The sequence below is a fragment of the Stegostoma tigrinum genome, chromosome 47 (assembly GCF_030684315.1).
Source record: "Stegostoma tigrinum isolate sSteTig4 chromosome 47, sSteTig4.hap1, whole genome shotgun sequence".
Taxonomy (NCBI): Eukaryota; Metazoa; Chordata; class Chondrichthyes; order Orectolobiformes; family Stegostomatidae; genus Stegostoma; species Stegostoma tigrinum.
In genome coordinates, this window is record NC_081400.1 from 9,574,953 (window position 1) to 9,597,089 (window position 22,137).

A 22,137-nucleotide genomic window follows, 5' to 3' on the forward strand; every position below is an offset into this window, starting at 1 on the left:
AGTGGGAGGCAGTGACTGAGTGAAATGGGATGCAGTGACTGAGTGAAATGGGATGCAGTGACTGATTGAAATGGGATGCAGTGACTGAGGGAAATGGGATGCTGTGTCTGAGGGTGATGTGATGCATTGACTGAGTGAAATGCGATGCACTGACTGAGTGAAATGCGATGCAGTGACTGAGTGATATGGGAGGCAGTGACGGACTGAAATGGGAGGCAGTGACTGTGCAAAGTGGGAGTCCGTGACTGAGTGAAATGGCAGGCAGTGACGGACTGAAATGGGAGGCAGTGACTGTGCAAAGTGGGAGGCCGTGACTGAGTGAAGTGTGAGGCCGTGACTGAGTGAAGTGGGAGGCCGTGACTGAGTGAAGTGAGAGGCAGTGACTGAGTGAAATGGCAGTCAGTGACTGAGTGAAATGGGCGGCAGTGACTGAGTGATATGGGATACAGTGACTGAGGGAAAGGAGATGCAGTGACTGTGGGAAATGGAATGCTGTGACTAAGGGTAATGGGATGCACCGTCTCAGTTCAATGAGATTCACTGTCTCAGTTAAATGGGATGCAGTGACTGAGGGTAATGTGATGCAGTGACTGGGGTAATGGGATGCAGTGACTGAGGGTAATGGGATGCAGTGACTGAGGGTAATGGGATGCAGTGACTGAGTGAAATGGGATGTAGTTGCTGAGTGAAATGGGATGCAGTTGCTGAGTGAAATGGGATGCAGTGGCTGAGTGAAATCTGATGCAGTGGCTGAGTGAAATGGGATGCATTGACTGAATGAATTGGGAGGGAGTGACTGAAATGGGATGCAGTGACTGAGGGAAATGGGAGGGAGTGACTGACTGAAATAGGAGGCAGTGACTGAGTGAAGTGGGAGGCAGTGACTGAGTGAAATGGGATGCAGTGACTGAGTGAAATGGGATGCAGTGTCTGATTGAAATGGGATGCAGTGACTGAGGGAAATGGTCTGCTGTGACTGAGTGAAATGTGATGTCGTGACTGAGTGAAATGGGATGCAGTGACTGAGTGAAATGGGATGCAGTGACTGAGGGTCATGGGAAACGGTGACTGACGGTCATGGGATGCGGTGACTGAGTGAAATGGGATGCGGTGACTGAGTGAAATGGGATGCATTGACTGACTGATTTGGGAGGGAGTGACTGAAATGGGATGCAGTGACTGAGGGAAATGGGAGGGAGTGAGTGACAGAAATAGGAGGCAGTGACTGAGTGAAGTGGGAGGCAGTGACTGAGTGAAATCGAGGCAGTGACGGAGTGAAATGGGATGCCGTGACTGAGTGAAATGGGATGCCGTGACTGAGTGAAATGGGATGCAGTGACTGAGTGAAATGGGATGCAGTGACTGAGGGTCATGGGATTCAGTGACTGAGGTTCATGGGATGCAGTGAGTGTGGGTCATGGGATGTGGTGACTGATGGAAATAGGATGCGGTGACTGAGTGAAATGGGATGCGGTGTCTGTGTGGAATAGGGTGGGGTGACTGAGGGAAATGGATGCACTGTCTCAGTTGAATAGGATTCACTGTCTCCGTTAAATAGCATGTAGTGACTGAGTCAAATGGATTGCTGTGACTGAGTGTAATGGGATGCAATGACTGAGTGAATATGATGAAGTGGCTTAGTGAAATTGGATGCAGTGGCTGAGGGAAATGGGATGCAGTGACTGAGGGAAATGGGATGCAGTGACTGAGTGATATGGGATGCAGTGACTGAGGGAAAGGAGATGCAGTGACTGTGGGAAATGTAATGCTGTGACTGAGGGTAATGGGATGCACCGTCTCAGTTCAATGAGATTCACTGTCTCAGTTAAATGGGATGCAGTGACTGAGGGTAATGTGATGCAGTGACTGAGGGTAATGTGATGCAGTGACTGAGGGTAATGGGATGCAGTGACTGAGGGTAATGGGATGCAGTGACTGAGGGTAATGGGATGCAGTGACTGAGGGTAATGGGATGCAGTGACTGAGGTTAATGGGATGCAGTGACCGAGTGAAATGGGATGCAGTGACTGAGGTTCATGGGATGCAGTGACTGAGGTTCATGGGAAGCAGTGATTGAGGGTCTTGGGAAGCAGTAACTGAGGGTCTTGGGAAGCGGTGACTGAGGGAAATGGATGCACTGTCTCAGTTGAATAGGATTCACTGTGTCCGTTAAATAGGATGTAGTGGCTGAGTCAAATGCAATGCTGTGACTTAGTGAAATAGGATGCAATGACTGAGTGAATATGATGAAGTGGCTCAGTGAAATGGGATGCAATGACTGAGTGAAATGGGATGCAGTGGCTGAGTGAAATGGGATGCAGTGACTGAGGGAAATGAGATGCAGTGACTGAGGGAAATGAGATGCAGTAACTGAGGGAAATGAGATGCAGTGACTGTGGGAAATGGAATGCTGTGACTGAGGGAAATGGGATGCAGTGACTGAGTGAAATGTGAAACTGTGAATGAGTGAAATGGGAAGCTGTGAATGAGTGAAATGGGAAGCTGTGAATGAGTGAAATGGGCTGCAGTGACTGAGTGACATGGGGTGCAGTGACTCTGTGAAATGGGATGCAGTGACTGAGGGAAATGGGTTGCAGTGACTGAGTGAAATGGGAAGCTGTGAATGAGTGAAATGGGAAGCTGTGAATGAGTGAAAGGGAATTTTGTGACTGAGTTAAAGGAGATGCTGTGACTGAGGGAAATGGGATGCACCGTCTCAGTTCAATGAGATTCACTGTCTCAGTTAAATGGGATGCAGTGACTGCGTGAAATGAGATGCAGTGACTGAGGGAAATGAGATGCACCGTCTCAGTTCAATGAGATTCACTGTCTCAGTTAAATGTGATGCAGTGACTGAGTGAAATGGGATCCTCTGATTGAGTGAAATGGGATGCTGTGACGGAGGGAAAGGAGATGCAGTGACTGTGGGAAATGGGTTGCAGTGACTGTGGGAAATGGGTTGCAGTGACTGAATGAAATGGGATGCCATGACTGACTGGTATGGGATTTAGTGACTGAGGGTAATGGGATGCATTCTCCTGAGTGTAATGGAATGCAGTCTCCTGACTGTAATGGGATGCAGTCTCCTTAGTGTAATGGGATGCAGTGACTGAGGGTAATGTGATGCAGCGACTGATTGAAGTGGGCTGCAGTAACTGAAGGAAAGGAGATGCAGTGACTGTGGGAAATGGGTTGCAGTCACTTTGGGAATTGGGTTGCACTGACTGAGGGAAATGGGACGCAGTGACAGAGTGAAATGGGATGTAGTGACTAAGCAAAGGAGATGCTGTGACTGTGGGAAATGTGATGCAGCGACTGAGTGTAATGGGGTGCAGAGACTGAGTGACATGTGATGCAGTGCCTGCGTGAAATGGGATGCAGTGACTGCGTGAAATTGGATGTAGTGACTGAGAGAAATGGGACGCAGTGACTGAGGGAAATGGGATGCAGTGACTGAGGGAAATGGGACGCAGTGACTGAGAGAAATGGGGGTAGTGACTGAAATGGGAGGGAGTGACTGACTGAAATGGGAGGCAGTGACTGAGTGAAATGGGATGCAGTGACTGAGTGAAATGGGATGTTGTGACTGAGTGAAATGGGACGCAGTAACTGAAGGAAAGGAGATGCAGTGACTGTTGGAAATGGGGTGCAGTGACTTTGGGAATTGGGTTGCACTGACTGAGGGAAATGGACGCAGTGACAGAGTGAAATGGGATGCAGTGACTGAGCAAAGGAGATGCTGTGACTGTGGGAAATGGGATGCAGCGACTGAGTGTAATGGGGTGCAGAGACTGAGTGACATGTGAGGCAGTGACTGCGTGTAATGGGTTGCAGTGACCAAGGGAAATAGGATGCAGTGACTGACTGAAATGGGAGGTAGTGACTGACTGAAATGGGACGGAGTGACTGCGTGAATTGGGAGGCAGTGACTGAGTAAAATGCGATGCAGTGACTGACTGAAATGCGATGCCGTGACAGAGGGAAATGGAACGCGGTGAATGTGGGGAATAGGGCGCGGTGACTGACGGAAACAGATGCACTGTCTCAGCTGAATAGTATTCACTGTCTCGGTTAAATGGGATGCAGTGACTGAGGGAAAGGAGATGCAGTGAATGTGGGAAATTGGATGCAGTGACTGACGGAAATGAGATTCAATGACTGACTGAAATGGGAGTGACTGACTGAAATGGGAGGGAGTGACTGACTGAAATGGGAGGGAGTGACTGACTGAAATGGGAGGCAGTGACTGAGCGAAGTGGGAGGCTGTGACTGAGTGAAGTGGGAGGCCGTGACGGAGTGAAGTGGGAGGCCGTGACGGAGTGAAGTGGGAGGCCGTGACTGAGTGAAGTGGGAGGCCGTGACTGAGTGAAGTGGGAGGCGGTGACTGAGTCAAATGGGAGGCGGTGACTGAGTGAAATGGGATGCTGTTACTGAGGGAAATGGAATGCTGTGACTGAGGGTAATGGGATGCACCGTCTCAGTTCAATGAGATTCACTGTCTCAGTTAAATGGGATGCAGTGACTGAGGGAAAAGAGATGCAATGACTGTGCGAAATAGGTTGCAGTGACTGAGGGAAATTTGACGCAGTGACTCAGGGAAATGGGATGCACTGACTGAGTGAACTGGGGTGCAGTGGCTGAGGGTAATGGGATGCAGTGACTGAGTGTAATGGGATGCAGTGGCTGCGTGAAATGGGATGTAGTGACTGAGTGAAATGGGACGCCCTGACAGAGGGAAATGGGACGCCCTGACTGAGTGAAATGGGACGCAGTGACTGAGGGAAATAGGATGCAGTGACTGACTGTAATGGGATGCAGTGACTGAGTGTAATGTGATGCCGTGACTGTGGGGAATTGGGTGTGGTGATGATGGAAATGGATTCACTGTTGCAGTTGAATAGGATTCACTGTCTCCGTTAGAAGGGATGCAGTGACTGAGTGAAATGGAATGCAGTGACTGAGTCTAATGGGATGCAGTGACTGAAGGAAATGGGATGCAGTGACTGAGTGATATGGGATGCTGAGACTGAGTGAAATGGGATGCAGTGACTGATTGAAATGGGATGCAGTGACTGACTGAAATGGGAGGCAGTGACTGCGTGAAGTGGGAGGCAGTGACTGAATGAAGTGGGAGGCAGTGCCTGAGGGAAATGGGATGCAGTGACTGAGTGAAATGGGACGCCATGACTGAGTGTAATGGGATGCAGTGACTGAGTGAAATGGGATGCAGTGACTGAGTGAAATGGGATGCGGTGACTGAGTGAAGTGGGGTGCAGTGGCTGCGTGAAATGGGATGCAGTGACTGAGTGAATTGGGATGCAGTGACTGAGGGAAATAGGATGCAGTGACTGAGTGTAATGGGATGCCGTGACTGAGGACAATGCGATGCAGTGATTGAGGGAAATGAGATGCAGTGACTGTGTAAAATGGGTTGCAGTGACTGTCAGAAATGGTTTGCAGTGACTGAGGGAAATGGGACGCAGTGACTGAGTGTAATGGGAAACACTGACTGAGTGAAATGGGATGCAGTGACTGAGGGAAATTGGAAGCAGAGACTGAGTGAAATGTGATGCAGTGACTGAGGGAAATAGGATGCAGTGACTGAGTGTAATGGGACGCAGTGACTGTGGGGACATGGGATGCAGTGACTGTCTGAAATGGGAGGGTGTGACTCACTGAAATGGGAGGGTGTGACTCACTGAAATGGGAGGCAGTGACTCACTGAAATGGGAGGCAGTGACTGAGTGAAATGGGATGCAGTCACTGAGTGAAATGGGATGATGTGACCGTGGGAAATGGGATGCAGTGACTGAGGGTAATGGGAGGCAGTGACTGAGTGAAGTGGGATGTAGTGACTGAGTGAAATGGGGTGCCGTGACTGAGTGAAATGGGATGCAGTGACTGAGTGAAATGGGATGCAGTGACTGACGTAATGGGAAGGAGTGAATGAGGTAATAGGGATGCAGTGCCTGACTGTCCTTGGGGTGCAGTGACTGAGTGAAGTGGGATGCAGTGACTGAGGGAAATGGGATGCAGTGACTGTGGGAAATGGGATGCAGTGACTGAGGGAAATGGGATGTCGTGACTAATGGAATTGGAGTGCAGTGACCGCATCAAATTTGGTACCGGGTCATGAGCCTGGCCAGGTGTTAGATTTGGAAGTAGGTGATCACCTTGGTGGTAGCGATCACAATTCTAAGATAATAAAATGCCAACCTCAGCGATCACAATTCTGTTATGTTTACTTTAGTGATGGAAAGGTATAGGTGTACACCACTGGGCAAGAGTTATATCTGGGGGAAAGGCAATTCCGATGAGATTTGGCAAGATTTTGGGAGCATAGGATGGGGAAGGAAACTGCAAGGGATGGGCACAATAGAAATGTAGAGCTTATTCAAGGAAAAGTTCCTGTGTGTCCTAGATAAGTATGTACCTGTCAGGCCGGGAGGAAGCTGCAGAGCGCGGGAGCCGTGGTTTACGAAGGAAGTGGAATCTCTGGTCAAGAGGAAGCAGAAGGCTTCTGTTACTATAAGATGTGAATGCTCAGTTAGGGTGCTTGAGGGTTACAAGGTAGCCAGGAAAGACCGAAAGAGAGAGCTCAGAAGAGCCAGGAGGAGACTTGAGAAGTTGTTGGCGGATAGGATCAGGGTAAACCATAAGGTTTTCTATCGGTATTTAAGAAATAAAAGAATGAGAAAAGTAAGATTAGACCCAATCAAGGATAGCAGTGGGAAGTTGTGTGTGGAGTCAGATGAGATAGGGGAAGCGCTAAATGAATATTTTTCAACAGTATTCACTCCAGAAAAGGACAATGTTGTCGAGGAGAATACAGAGATACAGGCTACTGGACTAGGTGGGATTGAGGTTCACAAGGAAGAGGTATTTGAAATCCTACAGAGGGTGAAGATAGCTATGACCCCTGGGCCAGATGGGATTTATCCTCGGATCCTCGGGGAATCCAGGGAGGAGATTGCCGAGCCTTTGCCATTGATCTTTAACTCGTCATTGTCTGCAGGAATAGTGCCAGATGACTGGAGGATAGCAATTGTGGTGCTCATGTTCAAGAAGGGGAGTAGAGACAACCCTGGTAATTATCGGCCAGTGAGCCTTACCTCAGTTGTTGGTAAAGTGTTGGAAAAGGTTATATGGGATAGGATTTACAATCATCTGGAAAAGAATAAATTGATTAGGGATAGTCAGCACAGTTTTGTGAAGGGTAGGTCGTGCCTCGCAAACTTTATTGAGTTCTTTTGAGAAGGTGACCAAACAGGTAGATGAGAGTAAACCGGTTGATGTGGAGTGTATGGATTTCAGCAAGGCGTTCGATAAGGTTCCCCATAACAGACTATTGTACAAAATGCAGAGGAATGGAATTGTGGGAGATATAGCAGTTTGGATCAGAAATTGGCCTGCTGAAAGAAGACAGAGGGTGGTAGTTGATGGGAAACGTTCATCCTGGAGACCAGTTTCTGGTGGTACCGCAAGGGTCGGTGTTGGGTCCACTGCTGTTTGTCATTTTTATAAATGACCTGGATGAGGGCAGTGAAGGATGGGTTAGTAAATTTGCAGACGACACTAAGATAGGTGGAGTTGTGGATAGTGACAAAGGATTGGTTGCAGAGAGACACAGATAAGCTGCAGAGCTGGGCTGAGAGGTGGCAAATGGAGTTTAATGCAGACAAGTGTGAGGTGATGCACTTCGGCAGGAGTAACCAGAAGGCAAAGTACAGGGCTAATGGTAAGATTTTTAGTAGTATAGATGAGCAGAGAGATCTCGGTGTCCATGAACACAGATCCTTGAAAGTTGCCACCCAGGTTGACAGGGCTGTTAAGAAGGCATACAGTGTTTTAGCTTTGATTAATAGAGGGATCGAGTTCCGGAACCGAGAGGTTATCGTGAAGCTGTACAAAACTCTGGTGCGGCCGCACTTGGAGTATTGTATACAGTTCTGGTCACCGCATTATAAGAAGGATGTGGAAGCTTTGGAAAGGGTGCAGAGGAGATTTACTAGGATGTTGCCTGGTATGGAGGGAAGGTCTTACGAGGAATGGCTGAGGGACTTGAGGCTGTCTTCATTAGACAGAAGAAGGTTGAGAGGTGACTTAATTGAAACATATAAAATAATCAGAGGGTGAGATAGGGTGGATAGGGAGAGCCTTTTTCCTAGGATGGTGACGGCGAGCACGAGGGGGCAGAGCTTTAAATTGAGGGGTGAAAGATACAGGACAGATGTCAGAGGTAGTTTCTTTACTCAGACAGTACTAAGGGAATGGAACGCTTTGCCTGCAACGGTAGTAGATTCGCCAACTTCAGGTACATTTAAGTGGTCATTGGACAAGCATATGGACGTACATGGAATAGTTGCAGGTTAGATGGGCTTGAGATCGGCATGACAGGTCAGCACAAAATCGAGGGCCGAAGGGCCTGTCCTGTGCTGTAATGTTCTATGTTCTATCTTCTATGGCTAGCTCTCCCTGTGCTCCTTGTGTTTTAACTTCCCTACTGGACTACTGTGAGGAACCTTCTTGAACGCCTTACTGAAACCCATATACGTCCATGTTTCTGCCTTAATCAATGCTCTTCATTACTACTTTAAAAAAACTCATTCAAATTACATGAGTTATGATTTCCTGTGCACATGTGTCCTCGGATCCCATGGACTGTTTCCTGTTTTAACAGTCTTCAAATGGGGAATCTTGTCAAAAGCTCTGCTGAAGCCCAAGTAGACTGTATCAAATGCATTGCCCTCATCCACACACCTAGTTAGCTCTTCAGTCATAGATTCATAGAGTCATACAGCACAGAATCAGGACCCTCACTCCTAATCATCTGTCCTGATCAGGTGTCCCAAACTGAACCGGTCCCATTTGCCTGCGTTTGGTATCCGTCTAAACCTTTCCTCATTGTGTACCTGTCCAAATGTCTTTTAAATACAGAAATTTTATCTGCCTCTACCACGTCTGTCGGCAGCTCATTGCATTCACGCACCACCCTCTGTGTGGGAAAAGTTGCCTGTCGGGTCACTTTTAAATCTTTCCCCTTTCACATTTGAACCTACTCCCTTCTAGCTTTGGACTCTCCAACCTTGGTTATTCCCCTTATCAATGCCCATCATGATTTTTTACACCTCTGGAAGTCACCCCTTCGTCTCCGATACTCCAGGGAAAAAGTCCGAGCCTATCTACCACTTCTCATAAACCCTCCAGTCCCGGCAATGACCTTTTGTAATGATTTTTGCACTCTGTATAGTTTAACAGCATTCTTCCTACGGCAGGGTAACCAGAATTCACTGAAGTATTATGACATAGAACATAGAACATTACAGCGCAGTACAGGCCCTTCGGCCCTCGATGTTGCGCCGACCTGTGAATCCAACCTGAAGCCCATCTAACCGACACTATTCCATTACCATCCATATATTTAGCAACGTTCATTTAAATGCCCTTAAACTAGGCAATCTACTCCTGTTGCAGGCAGGGCATTCCGCACCCATACTACTCTCTGAATAAAGAACCTCCCTCTGACTTCTGTCCCATATCTATCTCCCCTCAATTTAAACCTATCTCCACTCATGCTCGCCATCACCATCGAGGAAAAAGACTATCGCTGTCCACCCTGTCTAATCCTCTGATTATCTTGTATGTCTCTATTAAGTTGCCTCTTCACCTTCTTCTGACAAAATCAGCCTCAAGTCCCGAAGCTTTTCCTCATAAGACCTTCCTTCCACACCAGACAAGATCCTAATAAACCCCCTCCAAATCCTTCCGATAATGTGGCCATCAGAACTGTACGCAATAGTCCAAGCGCGGCCGCACCAGTGTTTTGTACAGCTGCAACATGACCTCATGGCTCCGAAACTCAATCTCTGTACCAATAAAACCTAACACGCCGTACGCCTTCTGAACAAGCCTATCAATCTGCGTGGCAACTTTCAGGGATCTACGCACATGGACACCGAGATCTCTCTGCTCATCCACACCACCAAGATTCTGGGCAGCACGGTGGCTCAGTGGTTCGCACTGCAGCCTCGGGCAATTGTCTGTGCGAAGTTTGCACGTTCTCCCTGTGTCTGCTTGCATTTCCTCCTGGTGATCCGGTTAAGGCGGATAAGGGAGTGGAGGGAAATATGTGTCTGGTGGCGGCATCCTGCTGGTGGTGGTGGAAATGGTGCCTGAGGTTGGTATGGATGTGGGCATGTGGGTTGATAGGTAAGGTCAAGTGGAACCTTATTGCTATCTTGGGAGGGAAGAGAAAAGGTGAGGGCAAAAGTGCTGGGTTGGACACAGTTGAGGGCCCTGTCGACCACGGAGCCGGAGAATCCTCAGTTGAGGAAGAAGATGGACATTTTGGAGGCTCCCTTGTTGATGTTGGCCTCATGAGAACATGTTCGATGGAGATGGAGGAAGTGAGAGAAGAGGTTGGAGTCTTTACAGAAAGTGGGGTGTGAGAATATATAGACCAGGTAGCTGTGAGAGTCAGAGAGTTTGTAATGGATATTAGTGCGAAGCCTACCCCCAGGAATGGAAGCAGAAATGTTGAGGAAGGGAAGGGTGGAGTCAGAGGTAGAGCAGGTGAAAGTGAGGGCAGGATGGAAATTGGAGGCGAAGTTGATGAAGTTTTCCAATTTCAGACAAGAGAGAGAAGCAGCCGGATGATATCATTGATGTATCGGAGAAAGTGTTGTGGGTGGGAATGTCCCACGTACCCCGTGAAGAGACAGGTTTAACTCGGGCCCACGCAGGTGCCCGGAGCTGCTCCTCTTACCCGAAGGAAATGAGAGGAGTTAAACAACAAGTTGTTGAGGGTGAGGATGAGGTCGACCAAGTGGAGGAGGGTGGTGGTGGGAGGGGAATGTTCAGGTCTTTGCTCCAAGAAGAAGAGGACAGCCCTAAGAACCTCCTGGTGGGGAATGGATTTGTAAAGGAATTACACGTTCATGGTAAAGAGGACGCAGCTGGAACCGGCAAACTGATGTTTTTAAAACTGCGTAAAATGTCAGAGTATTTCTGGATGTACGTGGGCAGTGCTTGGACCAGGGGACAGAAGATTGAGTCAAGGTCGGAAGAGATGAGTTCTGTGGGGCAGGATCAGGCTGAAACAATGGGTCTGCCAGGACAGTCTCATTTGTGGATTTTAAGGGGGACGTAGGAGCAACCTGTGGGGAGCTGTGGCCTTTCAGCTTGGAAACAGAGGGGGAAGATCACCGGATAGACCAAGATCAGTTACTGTAGTAGATACAATGGCCCGGTGCGGTCCCGGTCCAGGAGAAGTCGGAGGAGGTATCTGAGAGCTGGCGCTCAGCCTCTGCAAGGTAGACTTCAGTTCACCAGACCACAACAGCACCACCTTATCGGCAGGCTTAATAACAAAGTCAGGGTGAGATATGAGTGCATGGAGGGCAGTCAGTTGGGCAGGACGTAGGTTGGGTTTGGTGCAGGGAACAGAGAAATTGAGGTGATATCACGTCGACAGTTCTCAATGAACAGATTGAGTGCACCTGCATCCCCACCTTAACAATTCTGCACTGAGGGTGTCTGCACTGAGGGGTGCCATTAACTGTATATTTTTCCGTAATAGTTGATTTCCCAAAGTGGAGCATCTCACATTTAATGGATTAAAATCCACTTGCCGTTTCTGCAACTGACCTGTATCCTTTTATGACGTCTACACTCATCACGATTTTCCCAATCATTCTATTGTCTGCAAACTTGCAAACCCATCCATCTATATTTTCACCTCAGTCATTTTGTATAGACCACAAACAGCAGAGGTCCCAGCACAGATTCCTGCGGAACACCAATCGTCGTGGATCTACAGCCTGAAAAGCACCATTCCACCTCTTGCCTCTGTCTTCTCTGGGCAAGCCAGTTGTGAATCCAAGCATCCAAGCCACCATGGACTCGGTGCATCTTAATTTTCTGGATGATCCTATCATGAGGCACCTTGTTGAAAGTATTGCTAAAATCCATGAAAACAATATCCACTGCTCTACCTTCATTGATCACATTCGTCACCTCCTCAAAAAATTCAGTCAAGTTAGTAAGACATGACCTGCCCTGCACAAAGCCATGCTGACTGTCCCTAATTAGGCCATGCGGTTCCAAATACAGATAAATACAATCCCTAAGAATTCTCTCCAATAGCTTCCAATGAACGATGAGAAACTTGCTCGTCGAGAGTTTCCTGGATTGACCCTATTTCCCTTTTTGAACAGAAGAAGAACATTTAGCAACTTGCTAATCCTCCAGTACCCCTCCAGTGGCTACCAAGGATACAAAGATATTGCTGAATGCCCTGACAATCTCCGCTCTCACCTCGCTCAAAAACCTTGAGGAGATACCATTGGGTCCTGAGGACTTATCCACCTTAATGCTCTTTCTTGATTTCAAAATGCTGTTATCATATGAGCATGCTCCACACAAATCCCACTATCCTCCACACCCTTCGCCTGAGTGAATAGTGATGCCCGGTACTCATTTAGGATCTTGCCCACATCCTCTGCTTCCAAACACAAGTTCCCTCCTTTATCCTGAATGGTCGTACCTTCTTGCTATTTATCCCCTTATTTTAGATGTATGCACAGAATGCCTTGGGATTTCCTTCAACCCTCCTTGCCAAGGTCATTTCATCACCTTTCTTTTTCTGCTTTCTTTATGTCGGCCCTGTTCGATTTTAGCTTCCTAAACCTGACATATTTTTGTTTTTCCCTTTTGACTCACTTCACAACCTCCCCAATTATCCAAGGGTCCTTTACCTTGCCATCCTTGTCCTTCCTCGTTCCTGATCCTAAACTCATAAGCAGGCCTTTAAACAATTCCCATATGGCAAATGTGACAGCTCCCCCCAATTAACACTCCCCAGCTCCTACCTAAAATTGATATAATTTACTCTCCCCCAAGGTCCTGACTTATACTTCTTCATAGCAATCTGAAAATTTAAGGAGTTGTGATCACTATTTCCAACATGCTTTCCCACCCTTCTCACCAGTTACCTGACCAGGACAAAGTCCAGTATGGCCCATCTTCTATCCACATACTGTGTCAAGAAACTCTCTTGGATAGACTTAACAAATTCAGCCTCATTTAAACTCTTGTTGTAAGGGAGTCCCAGTCAATACCGGGGAGGTTAAATTCACTGACTGTGACAACTCTGACTTATTGCATCGTTTCAAAAGCTGCCTACATATTTGTTCCTCAGTGTGTCAGTGGCAACAGGGGAGCTGGCTATTAGTTTAATCTGTTCAGAGTGATTGTGTCTATCTTATTTTTGAACGCTACCTCTATTGCCTCAGTGGGCAAGCCCTCCAGAATGTCCTTTCTAGGTACAGATGGAACATTTCCCACAGGTTAGGAGTGCACCTCCTTCTTTTATCTTCCCCTCTATCTTGTCTAAAGCAATGAAACCCTGGAACATTGAGCACCCAGTCCGGTCTCTGTCTCAACCAAGCCTCTGTAATGGCCTCAAGATCAGAGTCCCATGTACGGATCCAGGCTCTAAGCTCATCTGCCTTACCTGTAATACTCCTTGCAGTGAAATAAACATACTTCAGCTTGTTTGTGCCATCATGTTCATGTACCTGTCTCTGACTGCCATTCTTTTCTGATTTATTGGTCCTAGCATGTACCTGCCATCAATTCATCTGCTTGCTGACCTGCTGCTCTGGTTCCCAGCTGCCTGCCAGTCTTTAAATCCTCCCAAGTAGCACTAGCAAACCTCCCTGTGAGGGTATTTGTTCCCGTTCAGTTTAGGTGCAACCCATCCCTCTTACACAGGTCACCCCTTGCCCAAGATGCGGTTGCAATTATCCATGAACCTGAAAGCCTGCCCCCAGTACCAGCTCCTTCACCAATGCATTCATCTCACCTATCTTTCTCTGACTTAACTCACGAACATGTGGCACTCATGGCAACCCATAAATTATTACCCTCTAGGTCCTGCCTTTCAGCCTCTTTGCTAACTCCTTGTACACAGTCCGCAGGATCTCATCCCTCTTTCTACCTACGTCATTGGTACCAATGTGCACAATGGCCTCTGGCTGCTCACCCTCCCCCTTAAGAATTTCTTGCAACCACTCAGAGATGTCCTTGACCTTTGCACCAGGGAAGCAACACACAGCCCTGGTATCTCAAATGTGGCTACAGAAACTATGCCCCCAACGAATGAGTCTCCAACCACGATCACTCACTTGGATTTGCCTGACCCTGTCCCACAGCAGGACGGTTTGTACCACGGACCTGGCTGCTGCTGATTATATAACCGTTCCAGTTTAGTTTTAGATCAGTGTTAACCTTGATTAAGTGGATAGCCAAGCACCTCAGTTGTCTACAGTACAGGAGAATTAAATTCTTAAGCTCACGGATTCTGTGAGAGTCAAAGACAAGCACTGAATTTTTCTGACCTCATTTCCAACACCTGGCCCATTGCCCTGCATGGCTTGGATAACACTTGCACATTTAAAAAAAATGTAAGGATGATGTGAGGGTAAGGACATGGGATTTTGTGATATGGTCATATTCTCTCTTGTTGGAGCTGATTGCTGCTTAGCACTTGTATGGTGCAAATGTTACTGATCCTTTATCAGGCCAAGCCTGATCGTTGTCCAAGTCTCACTGTATTTTCTCATCGTTGACTTCACTGTTGGAAAAGTCATGAATTCTGCTGGACACCTGGACAATATTCAATGAACGTTCATGTCTCCACTTTAGTTCAAATGAAGACATGACTTCAACCAGTGCAGGTATCCAGTGAATGCCACTGACTCAATTTTCTATTCCTCTGCTTAACACCACATTCAATCAGAAGTTGCCTTGGTGGAAATGACAGATTGCACTTTCCTTCCCTTTCAAGCTCAGGATCTCTGATCATATTTGTGGTAAATCCTGAAAGAGGTTACGAGAAGTGTGGCATGACGAAAAGTAAACTGAGCCTAAGTGTGCAGCTGTTTGACAGCACTGTCATCCAGATGTTGCATTACTTTGCTGATGATTGAGAATACATTGAGGTCATAATTGGTCAGGACAATTTGTCTGCCGATTGCGTGATAGGTCATCTTTCGATGAAATGTGAGTGTTGCAAGTGTTTAAAAATGTACTGGAAAACATTTACTGTTGGTGTGGTGACCTTGGGGCACATTGTTCCAATACAGTTTGTGGGATGCTGCCAGGTGCCATGGCATTTGCAGTGTCCGGAACATTCAGTCTTGTCATTGCATGAAATAATTTGAATTGCGTGTAAGTTAAGATCTGTGATGCCTCCTCAGGATGAGGGCAAGAAGATTATCCAGACTGGTGAATGGTTTCATCTGCTCCTTCACCTTTTGTTCCTGACATCTTGTAATAACTGCCATGTAGCCTGATGAGAAACTAAAGCTCATCTTGATTCATTTGCATTCGAAGGTGCCTATTTTTCCCAAACAAAAGGACCCATCACTGAGCGGGAAATATGGAGAATGTTATAGACATCAGTGGTGAGATAATGCTGGATCTTGACCAGCAAAACCATTGTTGTGTTGGTGAAATGCAAACAAAAATCTATATGATGTAAACTTTATTCTCAGCTAATCCCTTTAACAAATGACAGATTCTGATGTTGGTTCCTGGAAAGCCTCCATTGTTGGAGGACGAGAAGCCGTATCCAATTGAAGCAGCACAGGCTTTTGCGATGACTGTGGAAACCACTGCTTATGCCTTGCTTCAAGCATTGTCAAGGAATGATATTGACTATGCAACACCGATTGCGAGGTGGCTAACGATGCAACAGAACTATGGTGGTGGATTTCACTCGACGCAGGTAAATGCTTGAGATCACAACAACAGGCATTCAGATATTTCCATTGATCATGTTACTAACTGGTGGTTGTTGCAGTTTGCAATCAAACTGGACACTGCATTTTCATCTGCAGGTTTGGTGCATTGGCACAAATTCCAGTTCTTCAATGGTGTTAATCCTTGGTTAAATTCTTACATGCACTTTGCCTGCGCATCACTTTTCCTCTTGGCATTGTCCTTGAAAAGTACCTGTTTCTGTAAACCTTCACTTACTTGTCATAGGATCATTGAGGGACAGCATAATAGAGTGCTATGGCAATGGAACAGACCCTTCAGCAAATTGTATGTGCCCTCACAAGATGCAAGTCCCGAACTATTCTCATCACAGTTCCCAGCACTCGACCCAGAGCCTTGTATGCCTTGGCATCGCAAATGCCCAAGCAAAGACTTGTAAAATGTTATCATGCTTTCTGCCTCTACCACCCACACAGTCGGTGCGTTCCACATTCTCACCACAGTTTGGGTGCAAAAACAAGTAAGCTTCCTCAAGAGATAGTAGGAACTTCTGAGCCTTTTAGCTTAAATGTATGTATCTCTTCCCCCAGCTTTCCCCCCCCCAACCTCCCACCCCATGAATGGTCATTCTGCTTCCCTCGCCTAGACCCATCAGAATGCAGACCATTTTTTCAGGACCTTCTTCAACCTTCTCTATTCGGAAGAAAACAAGCCAACCTTATCCAGATAAAACAGTGATGCTGCCTGGCCTGCAGTGTTCCTCCAGCTCCACGCTGTGTTATCTCAGACTCCAGCATTGACAGTTCCTGTTATCTCAAACTTATCCAGACTGTCCATCGAGTTCAAATGCTTCACCCCCCTCAGAACATCCTGATGAATGTCCTCCACGCATCTCAGGAACACAAAAGCTGACATTTCGGGCTGAGACCCTTCATCAGAAAAGAGGGAGGAGGAGACAGTTCTGAAATAAACAGGGAGAGGGGGAAGGCAGATTGAAGATGGACAGAGGGGAAGATAGGTGCAGAGGAGACAGACGAGCAATAAGGAAGGAGAGGATCAAATATGAAGGTAGGCTAGCTAGTCATATTAGAAATCACAGTGAAAGCTTCTTTCAATACATAAGAAACAAACATGAGGCAAAAGTAGACAGTGGGCCGCTCCAAATTGATGCTGGAAGGCTAGTGATGGGAGATAAGGAAGTAGCTGAAGGACTTAATCCGTACTTTGCGTCACTCTTCACAGTGGAAGACATGAGTAGTATGCCAACACTTAGGGAGAGTCAGGGGGCAAAGTTGAGTATGGTAGGCATTACAAAAGAGAAAGTGCTCGAAAAGCTAAAAGGTCTAAAAATTGCTAAATCTCCTGGCCCCGAAGGGCTACATCCTAGAGTTCTGAGGAAGGTGGCTGAGGAAATAGCAGAGGCTTTGGATGTGATCTTTCAAAAGTCCCTGGAGTCAGGGTAAGTCCCAGATGATTGGAAAATTGCAGTTGTAACCCCCTTGTTTAAGAAAGGATCAAGGCAAAAGGTGGAAAATTACAGGCCGATTAACCTGACCTCGGTAGTTGATAAAATTCTTGAATCATTGTCAAGGATGAGATTTTGAAATTCCTGGAAGTGCAGGGTCAGATTAGAACAAGTCAGCATGGATGTAGTAAGGGGAGGTCGTGCCTGCCAAACCTGTTAGAATTCTTTGAAGAGGTAACAAGTATGTTAGCCCAGGGAAACCCAGTGGATGTTATCTATCTAGACTTCCAAAAGGCCTTACATAAGTGTCTCACGGGAGGCCGCTGAGCACGGTGAGGGCCCATGGTGTTCAAGATGAGCTACTGGCTTGGATTGAGGATTGGCTGTCTGATAGAAGGCAGAGAGTTGGGATAAAAGGCTGTTTTTCGGCATGGCAACCGGTGACGATTGGTGTCGCAGGTTTCGGTGTCGGGGCCGCAGCTGTTCACCTTACGTATTGATGATCTGGATGAAGGTACCGGGGTCATTCTGGCGAAGTTTTCCGATGATACGAAGATGGGTAGACAGGCAGGTAGTACTGAGAAGGTGGAGAGGCGGCAGAAAGAGTTAGACAGTTTAGGAGAGTGGTCCAGGAAATGGCTGATGAAATTCAATGTGAGTAAATGTGGGGTTTTGCACTTTGGTAAAAAGAATACGGGCATGGACTAATTTCTAAATGGTGAGAAAATTCGTAAAGCTCAAGTACAAAGGAATCTAGAAGTGTTGGTCCAGGATTCTCTCCAGGTTAACTTGCAGGTAGAGTCCGTAATTAAGAAAGCGAATGTAATGTTGTCCTTTATCGCAAGAGGGTTGGAATATAAAAGCAGCGATGTGCTTCTGAGGCTTTATAAAGCTCTAGTTAGGCCCCATTTAGAATACCGTGTCCAATTTTGAGCCCCACACCTCAGAAAGGACATACTAGCCCTGGAGCGTGTCCAGCGGAGATTCACACGGATGATCCCTGGAGTGGTAGGTTTGACGTGTGATGAACGGCTAAGGATCCTGGGATTGTACTCATCAGAGTTTAGAAGGTTGAGGGGAGATCTAATAGAAACTTACAACATAATGTCTGCCTCGGAAGGGGTGGACGCTAGGAAGTTGTTTCCGTGAGGCCGGGAGACTAGGACCCGTGGGCACTGCCTTAAAATTAGAGGGGGTAAATTTCAAACGGAAATGAGATGACATTTGTAAAGCCAGAGAGTGGCGGGCTTGTGGAAATCATTGCCACGGAGTGCAGTCGGGGCCAGGACGTTGGATGCCTTTGAGGCAGAGATCGACTAATTCTTGATCTCACGAGGAATCAAGGGCAACGGGGAGAGTTCAGGGAAGTGGAGTTGAAATGCCCCTGAGCCATGATTTAAATGGTGGAGTGGATTTGATGGGCCGAATGGCCGTACTTCCACTCCGATGTCTTCTGGTCTTAAGTAAAAGGGGCGGACATGAAGCCAGTAGAGGTGAGTGTGGGTGTGGAGGTAGGGAGGGGTTAGGTCAGTCTGGGGAGGACGGACAGGTCAAGGGGGCGGGAAGAGGTTAGTAGGTAGGGAATGGGGGTTTGGCTTGAGCTGGGAGGAGGGGATCGGTCAGAGGAAGAACAGATTAGGGGACGAGCTGGGCTGGTTTTGGGATGCAGTGGTGGGAGGGGAGATTTTGATGCTTGTGAAATCCACGTTGATCGCATTGGTCTGCAGAGCTCCCAAGGCTCAGTTAAGGAAGGACAATAAACGCTGGTCAGTCAGTCATACATCCAGCAAAAAAAGTTTATTTTTTTAAAAAAAAGGATGCATCTGTTAATCAAGTGGCAAAGCATTCTCGAGTTTTGAGAAGATTTGTAGCTCAGGGTTGAGGTTCTGGATGTCAGATTGCTCACTGAGCTGGAAGGTTAGTTTGCAGACGTTTCGACACCATTCCGGGTAAAATCTTCAGGGAGCATCCGGGGAAGCGCTGGAGTTAGGTCCCGCCTTCTCTTTCAGTGTTCCGGTTTTCTTGGGTTGGTGATGTCATTTCCGGTTCCTTTTCTCAGAGGATGGGAGGGGGATTTGGCGCCAACGTGTTCTCCCGAGTGTAGTTTGTGTGTGGCATGAACTGCCAGAGGAGTGACAGAGGCTGTAATACTCACAGTATTTAGAAGTCACCTGCAGGGACACATGAATAGGAAGGGGCTGGAGGGATATGGGCTCCAGGCTGGCAAACAGAACTAGTCAGTTACGGTGTCTGGTCGGCCTGGAGGAGTTGGACTGAAGGGTCTGTTTCCCTGCTGTACAACTCTACGACTCTGTGTCTCTCTCTCCCATTTTCTCCAAACCCACCCCCCGCCACACACACAATCTCTGTCTCTCCATCTCTCTGTGTGTGCCTCACTCTATGTCTCTGTCTCTCTCTGTCGTCTTGTCTCTGCCACCTCGCTGTGCACTTCTGTCTCTCTCCTCTCTCCTCTCTCACTCTGTCTCTTTGGTCTCTGTGTGCGCCCCTCTCTATCTCTCGTCTTGTATCTGGCTCCCTCTGTCTGTGCTTCTGCCGTTCTCTCTCCCCTGTCTCTCCGTCTCTCCCTGTGAACCTCTCTCTGTCCCCTCTCCCCCGCCCCCCGTCTCTCTCTTCCTCTCTATCCGAGCCTCTCCACCCGCTCTGCAGGGAGCGTTGTGAGTTTTTTTGAACGAAGTTTAAAAATCTCTATTTAAACCCAACCCATCCGCAATCAGACTGCATTTCTAATCCTCTCTCTCTCTCTCTCACACACACACACACACACACACACACACACACACACACACACACAGACACAGAGTCTGTCTCTTTCTCCCTCTCAGTAAATCCTCTTCCTCTCCTGTTCCTACTCACGCCTTTCCCCCCCTCTCCCTCGGCGACGAGTCCGCTATCTGGATCCCTTTTCCCGGGAGGGTTCTGAGGACCCAGCTGTTCGGCAGCGGGGATCATCGCACCACGCTCCCGTACCCCTACAACCTCCTGTTCTCCAGCAGCCTCCAGCATGACCACCGGGCTGGGAGCAGGCATCCGGGCTGCTGGAGCGCTCGCTGCTCAGTGGCTCGGCCCTGCACCGCCTGTGCTGGGAGTGGGGATCCGAGGTGGGAGAAGGCCTCTTCGCCCGGCACCTGGGCACAGCTGCCTGGCACCGAGCCCGCGCTCCCCGAGCACCCGGCCACGGGTCCGCGACGCCTTCCGTAGCTGAGCAGCCTACAACTATCTCCTACTGCAAGGTAAGCTGCGGGGTGGTGGTTTGGGGTGAAGGGAGGATTGGGGACATGAGCACGGTCCCTGTTTCACATCCTGCGCCGCTCCTATCCCAAAGCGAGGTGTTGGGAATGGATGTTTTGGGGGTGAGAATTCCCCTCCCCGGGTGAGGGGAAGGCTGGGGACATTGGGAGGGTGTCTGTTATTCAGCCTTGCGCGGGTTTCCGTAGCCAACCAGCCTGCAGCTCTCGTACCACATGGTAAAGGGAAGGAGGCGGATGGGATGGGGTCGGGGTTGGAGGATAGCCGTCCTGGAAGTGAGTGGACATGGGGAGAGTCACTATTGTACAGCCCAGTGACTGAGTGGCCGACAGCTACTGCAAAAGGGTCGGATTAGGAGAGGGGTGTTGTAGGGAGGTTTGGGGTCACGGGCAGCGCCGCTTTCTGCAGCCGAACAGCCATTGCCACAAGATTGGATGGGAGGAGGTGTTTTAGGAGCGAAGGGATGCCCCCTCCCCCTGCTGCTGTGGGAAGTAGGTTCTTTATCGCACAGCCCTCCCTAGTCGAATAGCACCCCGGCGACAAGGTGAGAAGGCAGGAGGGGCTCCCGGGGATGAGGGAAGGACACAACCACTGTCAGTATAAGGTTAGGGGGTGATCATACCCCTTCCAGGGGCTGAGGGGAGCTCCTGATGCCAAGCGAACAGCCGAGATGGAGCCGCAGCTCTCCGACCTCAAGGGGACCCTGTCTCAGAGGCTGGAGCATTTCCAGCCGGAGCTCGGAGGGAAAGGGTCATCGCACCCAAAACGCTACCTCGGGACTTTTTCTTCACAGATGCTGAGCATTTCCAGCAACTTGTGTTTGCATTTCCAACCGGAGGTGGGTTTGTGGAGAGACACCATGGGACGGGAATGGGTGTGGGGTTTGATGGGGCAGTCACAGAGACTGTCGAGAGAGAGAGAGGCAACCCCTGTGTCAGGGTTTGGAAAATCTCCGGCAGTTCTTCATTTCTCTCTCAGCCGAAGGCGCTGCGTGCTTTGGTTTCCTTTCCTCTTGTACTCTCTGTGAATAAAGCCAGAGTGAGTTTGTGGGCGGAGAGAGAGAGAGAAGGGACAGAAAGATGGAAATAAGGGAACATGACAAGGGAGTGAAATTAGAGCCAGCAGAGGTGAGAGAGGGGGAGAGAATCAGAGGGAGGGAGGAAGAGCAAGAAAACACAAACGAAGGAGAATGGGGGGTAACAAGGTGTTGATGTGGATGAACACAGCAGGACAAGCAGCATCAGGGACGCAGGGAAGGGGAGATTTTGAAACTGGTGAAGTCCACATTGATACCATTAGGCTGCAGGGTTCCCAGGCGGAATATGAGTTGCTGTTTCTGCAACCTTCGGGTGGCTGGCATCATTGTGGCACTGCATGAGGCCCATGATGGACATGTCATCTAAAGAATGGGAGGGGGAGTGGAAATGGATTGCGACTGGGAGGTGCAGTTGTTTGTTGCGAACTGAGCGGAGATGTTCTGCAAAGCGGTCCCCAAGCCTCCGCTTGGTTTCCCCAATGCAGAGGAAGCCACACCGGGTACAGTAGATGCAGTATAGCACATTGGCAGATGTGCAGGTGAACCTCTGCTTAATGTGGAATGTCATCTTGGGGCCTGGGATAGG

General features: G+C 48.4%; 1 protein-coding gene across 4 annotated transcripts in view; it reads left to right on the forward strand.

Annotated features, from left to right (window-relative positions):
• The first annotated feature begins 15,580 nt into the window (after positions 1-15,580).
• LOC132207461 (utrophin-like) overlaps positions 15,581-22,137 on the forward strand; it is a 59,027-nt gene continuing 52,470 nt past the window's right edge. For all 4 annotated transcript variants that reach the window (XR_009443477.1, XM_059643082.1, XM_059643083.1 and 1 more), the window contains exon 1: positions 15,581-15,790. Coding sequence is in view for 3 of the 4 variants with exons in the window: in XM_059643082.1 (XP_059499065.1) it covers positions 15,587-15,790 (204 nt within the window). In the remaining variant the exon portion in view is untranslated. The remainder of the gene's footprint in view (positions 15,791-22,137) is intronic.